This window comes from Oxyura jamaicensis, chromosome 9 (assembly GCF_011077185.1).
Source record: "Oxyura jamaicensis isolate SHBP4307 breed ruddy duck chromosome 9, BPBGC_Ojam_1.0, whole genome shotgun sequence".
Lineage (NCBI taxonomy): Eukaryota > Metazoa > Chordata > Aves > Anseriformes > Anatidae > Oxyura > Oxyura jamaicensis.
In genome coordinates, this window is record NC_048901.1 from 16,463,162 (window position 1) to 16,475,852 (window position 12,691).

The 12,691-nt window shown below is 40.4% G+C and overlaps 1 protein-coding gene across 1 annotated transcript; it reads right to left on the bottom strand.

The window, feature by feature from the left end:
• Positions 1–1,722: 1,722 nt before the first annotated feature.
• LOC118171778 (cytochrome P450 2J2-like) lies at positions 1,723–11,328 on the bottom strand. Its single transcript, XM_035335180.1, has 9 exons — positions 11,152–11,328; positions 9,939–10,101; positions 8,318–8,467; positions 7,673–7,833; positions 6,795–6,971; positions 5,860–6,001; positions 4,498–4,685; positions 3,167–3,308; positions 1,723–2,133 (listed from the first exon to the last, which is right to left on the bottom strand). The coding sequence occupies exons 1-9, from the start codon at positions 11,311–11,313 to the stop codon at positions 1,955–1,957; spliced, it is 1,464 nt and encodes a 487-aa protein (XP_035191071.1). The 5' UTR covers positions 11,314–11,328; the 3' UTR covers positions 1,723–1,954.
• Between the last annotated feature and the right edge of the window lie 1,363 nt (positions 11,329–12,691).

Sequence of the window (12,691 nt, forward strand, 5' to 3'; positions counted from 1 at the left end):
CAGCACTAGCTAATTTCTTCCTTTATTTAGCACATTCCCTTTTGCCTACCAGAGTTCTTCCTTTCTCATTTTGGAAATGAAATTCCAGTATATAGCTACCAGCAGCAGAAATAACACAATCCAGGCCAGGAGCTTTTGTGTGTGTTCTCCTGACCACACTAGGTCCATAGACAACTTCTAAGGTGTGGTGAAAGATGACTAAGAAATGCAGATTCATAAATGCTATTCAGAAATGTATATAGAGATATACATGATATAGATATAACATCTGTAAAAATGACTTCTATCTCCACTAGGGAATGTTTGCAGGTTCTTTTAAGAATCTGCAAGTGAAAATGTTTAAAGCAATATGGATCCTGTGTTCCTGTTCCTGAACTTCACCTCTTATTCAGTCTCCAGTACGTGCACATACTATATTCACAGATATATTCACAGAGATGACTGAGACTCTGATAGCAACCAGATGCATCATTATACCCACCACTGCAACACCATCTTTATATGGGTAGGAAAACTGAATCCTAGTTCCTCATTAGTGCACAACCCACCCTCCAATCCCCCAAAAATCTACATCCACACAGCACACGTGGCATCAGACAGATGTATCAGAGCTAGAGATTAATCAGAGAGCAGGAGAACCACACAAGCTCACGCATCTCTTCTCCTAAGTCCTGACTAGTGGCAGCAAGAGCAAGCTTCAGATCCATGGCAGTCCCAAGAGCATCCATCTGAGCCCCTAGCCAGAAGCCTGAGAAAAGAGTCGTAAGCCTCCCAATACTGAGCTCCTTCACAGATGTGAGTAGAACTGTTTAACCAACCAATGTTACATTAAAGAAAGAAAATAATCATGCTGGATAAACAAAGCATCCATGAAGTATAATTGCAATAACAATTCTAAAATCTCCTCAGGGAAGGAAACTGGCAAGAGCTTTGCTCAGCAGCTCTGCTAGCAGTCTCTGTTAGCTCAGCTACTGGAAGTCTGTATGCCACGCTGCACGCTACACAAAGCCTCTGTACTCACAGAAAGCCCTCAGACAGCTCTCAAGAAAATCAATGTAATTTATTCTTGTCCTGCCCTTCCCTTTGTAGGTGCCAAGCTTTGCTTCTCAGTACTCCAAGCTGTAACTGTCTTTTCAGGCATCAATAAAGAAATGTGGCCAACCTAGACTTGTTTTCACCATCACCATTACAAACTGCCTCCACTGGGTGAGAGCACTCCCTCTTTAAGATTGCCTCTCAAATGCACCACAATAATAAATGCAAAACAAACATCTTCAGGCCAGCCCACTGGTCATTTACCATTTATGCTGCCTTTGTTTCACCAGGACTGGGGCTCCCCTCTGTAATTCTTCAGGAGGGAATATGGGGGGGTGCCTTCACTGGCACAGCCTTCGTCCCCAGCCTCACAGTGAAATGAAGGGTTTCACTGATGCAGCTCTACTACTTCTAGATTCAAGCTACCACCTCAATGTGGCTATGTGCTAAATAGACAAACCAGCTGGTGCACAGGTAGTTCAGAGGTCCCAGCACAACTCTTTTCCCCCATGCAGCCACCACAGAGCCACCACCTCTGGGAAGTGCATCTCCATACCCCACTCTAGAATAGAGAATGCATGGGGTCGATAGGAAGCATCCCCAAGTCCTGGCTGTAATGCTCTTTCTCCCTCTAATAGGATTCCCACTGAGCCTCTGTAAGACCAGACATTGTAATCATTTTCTCTGTGTTTATTTCATTTCTAATACACAAGAAAAACATACATGGATTTTCCAGACACAGGGAAAAAAAGAAGAACAGAATGTTTTTCAGGACCAGCTTCTTAGACACATGACACAACAGGAACAGACTGACAATTAATCTGGGCTAGAAATGAAGAATGTAAAAGGTGCACAAAAGATCAGCACACTAGCAAGCCTGTGTCAGTGCTTCTTCCTCAAATCTGTCATACACTGCAACCTAGCGAAGATTGGCACAGAGCTTATATGGATGGGGCTTCATTGTGCTCCCAAAGATAATGTCCATGTTGACTTCCTTAACTCCTTCTGGCAGAGTGAACTTGAATGTCTGCAACAGGCTGCAGAGGATGATGAAGATCTCCATCTTTGCCAGCACCTCTCCCAGGCATACACGGTGTCCTGCAGAGGGAGAAAGGAAAGCGCAGTCAGTCCCCAGACAAATCTGTAGCCTGCATTTTCTTCCCAGATTTTCAAAAAAGCATCACTCATTCTCACCAGGAAAAAAAAAGGATTTGCTGAATTTGACATTTTTCTCTCAAACTGACTGAACAATTGAGGAGTCTGCAGTTGACCATAAGCAGGATCTACCCAGACTACCGAAAACGGTACCAGAGATGCTTCTCCCTAATTTCACACTTTACTAACTAATCACTAACTCCCTGCTGCTATGAACTCAGTTTCAGTCTCTTGATTCCAAATTAATCATGTGAATCAAAAACTTTTCCCAATTTATCAATTAACTTCGTGTTAAGTTTGAGTAAGAGAGTTGGTGACAGGCTCTAAGGTGCAGTGGTTAGGCCTGGGATGTTCAAATTCCTCTTCTGCCCAGTGTAGGCCAGGAACCATGAGGCTGACACTTTCACAGCCCAGGTGAGGGCTCTGGCAACCAGACTATTCATAATCCTGGCATGATCCTCAATAGCTGTTGTTTTATTTGTTGTTTAAACAATTGTTTGTTTATAAATACACGCACTTAGTGAAAGAGTGTCTCCAGAAGCTCCCTGGGAAAGGAATAGCCATCTGGGATGCATTTGATACAGGTTCAATTTCCTGTATCAACAAATACTGAATTATTTATACACAGTAAATCAGCTCCAGCAGAGCATGCTGCCATGGAACCACCACTATAATAGCATAATCTGCAGATGCAGAGGATGGCAAAGAACAGCGTAAGGACTTTAATTCCCAAATTATTGGCAATTCTAGGTCTTTACTCCTTTTACTTTCTCTGCATTTTCACAAGAATCTAAGGTCAACAGTTTATAAAATTACCAAACAAGTTATTTTCCAGTCAAACATTTTTTGGCCTGAGAAAACCGTGTACTCCTGCTATGGGATTCCACTTGCTTTGGCCTTTTCCACAAGAAGATTAATACAGCTTCACATTCTCAGTCTAACCCACACAAAAAGGTTCAGTTTTCAGCATGCCTACCTGCTGAGAAGGCTAAGAAGGCCTCTCGGATCACAAAATTTCCATCCTTGTCCAAGAAATGACCAGGGTTGAACTGGTAAGGGGTCTCCCAGTATTCAGGGTCAAAAAGAGTTGAATCTATATTTGCCATAACCACAGTACCCTGCAAAGAAGATGCTGTTGGCTCAGTTCTGCCTCTCAATTGCTCAGACATCAAGAAGAAAAGGACAAACCGATTCCAGCTATAATTCAGGGCACTGCTCTGCTAGTCACATGAAGAGGTAGCAGAATTGAAAGGTTATTTTATTGGGAACAAAAATGTTTAATCTCAAACTGTTTTCTTTTCATTGTCTGTGTTTGTGTGAGTGGTTTTGTTGTTTTTGTTTCTTTTTCTCTTCAAAAAAATAGATAAGAAACCTCAGTAGTTCAGTTTTAGGTATTTCCCTACTTTACTCCCTTCACATCTCCTTTTTTCCATTCCATTAGCAAATGCAACATAGTGAGGGGTGTCAGGTTCTTTAGCTTCTTATCCTAAATCTAGTAAAATGATTTTCTGACTTTTGACAAGCTTTAGCAGGTTTACAAATGGAAAACAAAGCACCCTGCAAATGAAATAGTATATTTCAAATTAACATTCTCAAGGTGGAGGAAAGGAAGGTGTGCATGGCACACACCGTGGAGCAGTGCTGCATAGGAAGGTGTCTCCATGGTACCTCCCCTTTGGGGAGGATTGGCATTGAGGTTAGGTTTGGAAAAGCTGGATGAGTCAAGGAAACTAGCAGTAGATTGCTTGAGTTCAGATGGCAGTTTAGGAGCTGCAGGGAAACATCTTCATTATATTTCAAATATGATGCCAGAGATGTAATAATATGGAAGAGATGTCCTAAGTGAATGAAGTTTAGTTCGTGCTTGGTATTGTCTCAGGCTTTAAAAGTGGAAAAAAAAAAAAAAAAAATCAATCTCCCATTTGTCCACATAGCAGACAATATCCTGTCATTATCAATATACTGACAAACTGTACATTTCTGATAAGCCTTCTCTAAGATCTTCTGAAAGGATAAGAACTCAAAAGCTTATAACGTATGTCAAAAGCACAAACTCTTGGAAAGTAAGACTCTGCAGCACTCTCACAGGTTTAATTGCTGTCAAACTATGCATTTGGTAAGGATTTTCACTCACTGTCTGTGAGAAAAAGGCACAGGCCAGAGGGCATGGGAGGGGAAAAGCACTGTCTGTCAGCACTGTCACCAACAACCACCTGTACTGAACTGGAAGGAAAAGTAGATGAGAGAAAACATGACAACAAGGAATTCAATTCATGGCCAAAGATCATATTGGAATAGAGAGGGTACCTTTGGAAGGTGATACCCCAACACAGTCGTATCTTTCACTACTTCTCTAGGAATTGTGATTAAAATAATGCTACTAAAGCGAATGATCTCATGAACCACAGCATTTGTATAAGGCAGTTTCTTCCGATCCTCGTAGCAGATTTGATGAGAAGAACCCAGAACAACATCCAGCTCTTTCTGGACTTTTTCTACAGAAAAAAAAAAAAAAAAAAAAAAAAAAAAAAAAAAAAAAGTCCTTTATACATAGAACACCACAACAAGCAGTGATAGAAAAATAAATATGTAAATAAATTATACTCACCATATCCTAAAATGTAAATACATTTATACAGCTGTACATACATTTATACAATTTTACTATTTGACTAAAATTTGGTATTTCCTAGTTTATAGGCTCGATGTTCAGGTCGTCTTTCCACAAGCCCAAAAGATTTATTCAGCTTCATAGTTAAAAGAAAGAGAGTAAACTGTAAATAAAACAAGAACTTCTTACTAATAGATTAAAGTGATACACAGATGTAATGCTGAGCATTGGGACAGGGTAATATCACCTAACCATCACCAATTGTTAATCTCTTTTGGCTGTTACCTATGCTTCAATAAGTACCATACCTTACACAGTCTGAGAAAGTTCAGGATCAAATTTCAGGCTTAAAAACTAGGCAAGTAGTCCAACAGGGATTTTATTTATTTATTTTTTAATTAGAATTTGAAAGGTACATATGTGTGCAGGGCTCTGTTCTTTCAGCCTTCTAGAACCCAAAGTAGTATGACTTATCTAGCTCTAAATCCAAGCATTGAGAACATGTATTTGTCTTAGCAATTCACCACCACTGAAATCCCTGTATCAAATCATTTACAAATTTTTGAAATGAGTGTGCAGCTTTGCCCTTGTCTAGAATTTCTCAGGCATCTTTCTATCTTCTCTATTCTTCTCTATTTAACATTCCATAAATTACAAAGAATATATTTATTATGTAGAAATCTACTGATGTCTCAGTTAACAAGCACAAATAATGTATGTGTTTGACATTTCAGATACAAGGAAAGAATCACTTTAACCTAAACTCAAGTTCTGATCTCCCTTTGAGTCTTTTCAACCAGACTGTATTTTCTATTACATTCTTACAATACTAAAACAGTCCGTCAAAAATCATGACAAAATACACAGAAGACAGAATACATCAGAATCTGAACATTCCTGAAATTGTTTTTAAACCTCTGTCTGGAAATGTTCTACTTAACTGGCTTCTTAAAAACAAAGCTTGGAAATATGATGTCAAAAAAAAAAAAATAAAGAAAAGGGAGGTGGAACAGAATTGTTCTACTTGAAACATTTCCATGTTTATGTCTATAACTCACCTTGGATGTCAGGATAAGCCACCATATAGAGCAGAGCCCAACGCAGAGTGGTAGCAGTGGTCTCAGAGCCACCCAGGAAGAGGTCAAAAACAGACTGCACCATGTTTTCTTCATCATACGTAGAATCTGGGACATTTTTAGCCTACAGGTGTCAATGAGAAATGAAATAAGAGTGCAGAAGATAAATCTGCCTAACATTGTATCTGCCCACTGAGACATGCAGTGATCATTATAAGTAAATAAAGTATTTCTAGAAGATGGAGAATATACAGGTACCAGAAAAATAAAAAGATTTACACAGATATTTTCTCAAGTAAATTCATCGATACTCTTCATTGCAGGTGCTATAGAAAGTGTCAGGATTCCAAGGCCCTATTACATTTAGAGCTCATTGTTGCCTTACTGCTAACATCCACATCAGAAAAATAACATTTCAGAAGTAGTTTTATCCCACCCTTGCCTCTCCCTGCACATTTGCTGATTTCAGTCATCTATTATGCATTATAATTTAAGTGATTTATGCTATTTTTCAAAGCGGAGACTGCCATCATTTTTCTTTTAGATTGTTTCAATAATCATACAGTCCTACTAAGCACACAAAAGTTTAGCACAGAGAATAAAGTCAAACATTGAAAACACACAAAGAATCAGAATTCAAGAGCCATCTAAATATTTACATCTTTAAAACCAGCCATTGTCTACTCTTGTCTAAGGACTCCAGAGTATAACAGAGAAAAAAAGATGTAATTATTTTATCCTTCTAAAACAAGCAGTTAAGTTGACTATTTAAAATTCATATTTGAATTTGACAGCATGGTTTTTAAACAGAATTTCTAGTGCTCTGTAACGATGTTGCTATGTACAGACAGCTATGTGAAACGTGCAGGAAATCTGCTACGATACCGTTTTTGTCAAGTACAGCGCAAATTACTCACTTTCTCTATCTGATCCAGGTAAAAGTCAATGAAATCTTCTGGTTCATCTATGGTGCCTTTTTCCCTGTGTTTTTTGATTTCCTGTCTTACAAAAGAACGTACAAAATCACAGCAAGATTCTACTTTTTGTAGAGGTCCCGGAAGGCACGCTAAAAGCCATTGGAAAATTTCATATATCTGTGGAGCAAGCATTCAACACAGATACTGTAAGTTACATGACATGACTAAAGCCATTATAGAGATACAATGCAGACATTTTTAATACTGAATTACTGAATTAATTTCCCTAGGAAAAGCACTGCAGCAAAGAGAAACATCATGTTGAGAACATGAACAGGCATTAAAACCACAAATTAAAGCTGATGCAATTTCTACCCTGTATTCTTTCTTATCCTTACTGCATAACCTCACTAGTATTTGCCCTGTTAATTAACAACAGAGAATTCCAGTTTCACAGGTAAGTCTATTCTGTATGTGTTAACAGTAATAAGTTTAATACTAATTAATATTACATATATTATTACATAAATTGACAAGGGGATAGAGACAATGCAAAAATGCAATCTTTTACTCCAGTAAAGAAAGTATCACTTTTCACCTCAATAATACTTGTCTTTCCATTACGAAAGAATTGAGCGTTCCAAGCACACTGCCTTTCCTAGGAAATTCTAACAGTAATTATTTGTATTAGTTTAATAATGTCAAACCCAAAGCACTCCAGGCCCAGTTCACATTCATAATCAGTATTTTTAAATCAGCATTTATTGTAATCAAATAGTATACTACGATAATATATAGTGCTGTAATTAACATTGCATGGTAATGCAATAATGTTCAATAATTTAATAATTTGCTTATTAAACGTGTCATTTTCTCACATAGTAAGTGTAGCTGTTCCCAAAAGCCACTAGACAATTGTGTGCTTCAATCAGCTGGTGGAAAGTTTCATCCTGCAGGGAGAAACGATGCCCAAAGACCACAGCACAGATCACATTAGAGACAGCATGAACAATGGGGAATGAAGGGTCAACAGCTTCTCCTGCAAAGAGAGATAGTGTTTTGGTGACAAATGCTCATCTTCTTTCCCACTTTGAAAGCAAGATCACAATGAGATTTTATAATAAATATTGCCTATGCTATTTAGACTGTTACACTGAATAGACTGTTACACTGAAACCCTCAAAATTCCCTGGCAAAGGTAACAACAGATAAGCCTCATTCAAAAATGAGGACAGGAAGACTTCAGGTCTTTAATTCCCACCCTTATCTGTTTTGTTTGCTTTTCTTTCTTTTTTTTTCTTTAATCTTGGTGCTGATACCAAAATACACACTGTTGAGCTCTGATGGTACAAAAAGTTTTAATTGCACTTAAATTATATTACACTCTAAATAATCTTGGCTGTACTCTAACCCCAGTCTTTTCTGGAACTAAAATAGTTTGTTTTTACCCTCAGTAGGTAGCCTGCATGACCCTACATCAAAATCAGGAACGCAGTTCCCAGGGCACCTTGTCAATGGCATACCAACTTTGTCCTTGAGGAACTTGACCAAGTGATAGGCCTCGGTTTGTATCCCACGTTCCATTCCTTTATTCCCCATTCCAAGTTTCCGGAGAGTTGCAATTCCAAAACGTCTCTGATGTTTCCAGATGAGACCATTTGAGACCAGGATACCTTCAGTCATTAAGAATCAATTTTATGTTAATAAGTCATATAGCAGTTAGGGACATACACTCTAAGAATTGCCTTCTCATCATGCTGCCACTCCTGAAGAAGAGACATGCATTAGGCCACTGTTCTAGCAATAGTATTTTGTCAGAGACAGAAAAACCGCCTAGGTTAATTTAATCCCCACCCCTGCAGAAAGCCCACTGCAGTCTCAGAACTCACACACCTGCCCGAACATCCAAGAGCAGTGGTCACACATCAAAGTCCATGCAGCAGGCTGCTACATGCTGCAAAGAGCGTGGGCTGACGTTGCTTTCTCTTTGCCCGTTCCTTGAGCAGAAATGAATCTAAATCTGTATTTACATGGAAATGCTTAGAGCCCAGCTCATGCAGTCTCTTACAAGATCTCATTTACCTTCTACAATCTTCTAATACAATTAATACTCTTAAGCTATGTTTGCCACCATCCCCATATGGGCATTGTGTTCCCACAGATGTTGTCACATGTCACCTCTGCAGGAGTGGCAGAGAGCTTTCCTCAATAAACACTATGTTCAGGTTTCTACCACCTGAAAATAGACTGTGTCTACCAAGCTACCTGGAGCCAACAGACCTTTCTAAGGAGCTCAATGGAGAGGCCCAGGGGGTTCCTATTCTTGTGCTTCGTAATCTTATACAAACACTCCTGAGATCATTAAATCTCCTTACTGGCAATATTTTAAAAATGCCACACTTCCTTAAAGGCTAGAGTTGATAACTGGTTCTGAGCACGTTGTCTGTGCTGCACGTAGTCTCTGGCTTTTGGGGGATGGATCCTGATTTTAACAGGCTGCTTGCAGCACACATTCAGCTCTCATCTTGACCCATTTCCTTCCTGGAAAATGAATCCAGGGCAAGAACCATTGAGCATTTCTGTTTCAAATGCAGAACTCTATATATTCTCCATCCACCAAAATTCAGCAGTGGCTGGTGTAAATGATAGCACAGTAAGAAGCTTTGAACAAGGACTGTTGCACCTATAGTCTCACTAATATGTTTAAAGCTCCAGTGTCCTTCCTGTGCCTTGGGACATACCAAAAGGCTACATCTTGTTCAACAGCTCTGTACATGCTTTCCCTACAGTGTCCTTTGCTGTAAACAAACAACCAGGAGCATAAAGAATTACTTTAGCCTCATCTTACAGGGGAGGCTTCAAGCTCCAAATAAAGTGAGTCTCACATGGATTATTTCAAATGAGGGCACAAGCTTAGGCAACACTAATAATGGATAAATAAAAGACCTAGCTAGTACAAATGCAGCTGCTCCAGTAAGATTCTGGAATACGTGACAGCAGCACTTTGGAGACCATTTTGGAGACCATTTTCAGGGATACCACAGACTTGCCTTGTATCTACCCCCTGGAGCAGACCAAATGGGTGAACTGGGAACTAGGGACTTGTCAGCAGACAAAGTTCTTCCACAGATACAAACATCTTACCTCTTCCACGTGAAAATTTGTTGAACATAAAGGTCTGGAGTCGCCCAGAAACATCCTCCGAGTTGACGGTGAGACCATCCTTCACAGCTTTGAATCCATAAAGCACCACCATAGGTTTGTGACCCAGCCACAGGGTGCAGATGTTGCCATAGATTTTAGCTAGCTGTAGGTTTGACCAATGACAAAAAATACTCATTGGAGAAACATCAACCAAAGCACACATACTATGGGCTCCTCTCTTCCAACATGGGAGTAAACCATGGGAACCATACTTGGGAGTAAAGTTCTGTGCTCTCTCTGGGACCCCACTACTCATAGTAATGTGAATGATAAAAAGAACAGGCACTCTTGCCCTTTTTAAAGCTTAACTTGGGTTGTCTTTGCAAATTTAACATTTAGGAAAATGCCACAACTGAGTGCTTACAGATCATATTAGGTTTCACAAGAAAAGTTCACCTGCCCATTCACAGTTACATTTTTCAACTCCATGTTTCATTTCCTCAGCCAAAAACTAGAACCTCTTAAAATTACACTTCCAGTTGTTACTTCTCCTAGTATTACAGATTTCAAGATTCAATAGATCATCTCCCGTCTCATACAAAAGTACTGTCAAGCTGAGGAATGTAAACAGAGATCCCACCTCTGCTTGACCAGTGATAGGAACTGGTCTCAGGCAACTCTGAGGATATTCAACAAGGACAAAGTCCCTACCTCCACACAAAGAAACAGTATAGCTTTGTCCTCCCATAGCAATGGACTTGCACCCATTAGAAATGTTTAGCATCAATGTCTCTTAAGTTCCCTTTTCCTAAAGTCCATATTCTCCCCTTGCAGCCAGGTACCACCTCACGTGTCAGTTTCGTTTAGCACCTAAAGAAACGTTGGGTCTTGAAAAAAATTTATCAACACATTGGATTATTTTGTGAAGTCTTCTCTCAGTGGAGGAGGCTGAACGCTGAAAGACTCTTGATTAACATGTTCAGCACGGACCTAATTCTTCCCATGATTTCATTCCTCTCACCATCATTTACACCGTCAGTTTATTTGCCGGGAATCTGTAGATTTTACTTAACTTGTTTAGGCATTTAATTTAACTTCCATGACCCACCTTCCCTCACAAAGAAGTTCTCTCTACTACCATATTAGCCTACCAACAACTATCCCTAGTTTTTACACTTTTTGCTCCTTTGTTCACATCCACAAAAATACATACCTTTTCCAGGCTCCTATGATCAGCTCTAAAATTTATCCGCCAGACACCTCCAATGATGGGAAGTGGGATTGGTCCAGGAGGAAATCCACGACTCTTCCATTGCAATTTCAGGAACTGCACACCCAGAACCAAAATCAGGTATAGTAGTATTACACTTATCATTTCACACTTTAAACAAGACTATCACTGAGAAAGCTGTCGAATCTATTGAACTGGTTCTATATTATTCCACTTAACTCTTCCCAAAGACAACCTCTTCACATTTAAGCTTTCTGAATTTTTCTTCTCCCTTCTTCCCTACCACATGTCCCTATTCCAGAAAATGAGGAGTGTTCCCATCCTTGCTTATATTTAATACATCACTATGCTGCAATATGCTAATAGTTGTCATTGCTTCAAGATCCAATAAAGGCTAGAAGGCAGGCACTTCATTCAGACTTGCATCTTACATTCAGAAACATCCCTTTGAGCAATCAGTTTGATGGAATAGTTTGATGGAATACCCAGATCAGTTTGATCTGGATAGGCTGGACCGATGGGCCGAGGCCAACGGTATGAAATTCAACAAGGCCAAGTGCCAGGTCCTGCACCTGGGGCCCAACAACCCCAAACAGTGCTACAGGCTGGGAGATGTGTGGTTAGAAAGCTGCCTGTCAGAGAAGGACCTGGGAGTGATGGTTGACAGTCGGCTGAATATGAGCCAGCAGTGTGCTCAGGCGGCCAAGAAGGCCAGCAGCATCCTGGCTTGCATAAGAAACAGCGTGGCCAGCAGGTCCAGGGAAGTGATCGTCCCCCTGTACTCGGCTCTGGTGAGGCCGCACCTCGAGTACTGTGTTCAGTTTTGGGCCCCTCACTACAAGAAGGACATGGAGGTGCTCGAGCGAGTCCAGAGAAGGGCTACGAAGCTGGTGAGGGGCCTGGAGAACAAGGCTTACGAGGAGCAGCTGAGGGAGCTGGGCTTGTTCAGCCTGGAGAAAAGGAGGCTCAGGGGTGACCTTATTGCACTCTACAGGTACCTGAAAGGAGGCTGTAGCGAGGTGGGGGTTGGTCTGTTCTCCCCCGTGCCTGGTGACAGGACGAGGGGGAATGGGCTAAAGTTGCGCCAGGGGAGGTTTAGGTTGGATCTTAGGAAGAACTTCTTTACTGAACGGGTTGTTAGTCACTGGAATAGGCTGCCCAGGGAAGTGGTTGAGTCACCATCCCTGGAGGTCTTTAAAAGACGTTTAGATGTGGAGCTTAGGGATATGGTTTAGTGGAAGATTTTTTAGCATTAGGTCAGAGGTTGGACTCGTTGATCTTGGAGGTCTCTTCCAACCTAGACTATTCTGTGATTCTGTGAATATGTCACTTGAAGGTCAGCTACATGAAGGACACAGACAGGAGCACTGACCAGGTAGCATTCTCCAGGGCATTTACCAAAGTCTAGGCACACACATCTCTTCAGCACAAAAAAAAAAAAAAAAAAAAAAAAGTGGAGGGAGGCAGGAGAGAGGGACAATCCACTGCTCAAAAGGACATTATACTCATGCAGACTGAATAT

Excerpts from the sequence above, each read along its gene's own strand:
- LOC118171778 (XM_035335180.1), bottom strand. The coding sequence starts at position 11,313 with ATGATAAGTGTAATACTACTATACCTGATTTTGGTTCTGGGTGTGCAG. Across the intron at positions 10,102-11,151 it reads ATCATAGGAGCCTGGAAAAG|CTAGCTAAAATCTATGGCAA; the intron begins GTATGTATTTTT and ends TCAAACCTACAG. Across the intron at positions 6,972-7,672 it reads GGAACAGCTACACTTACTAT|ATATATGAAATTTTCCAATG; the intron begins GTGAGAAAATGA and ends CTTGCTCCACAG.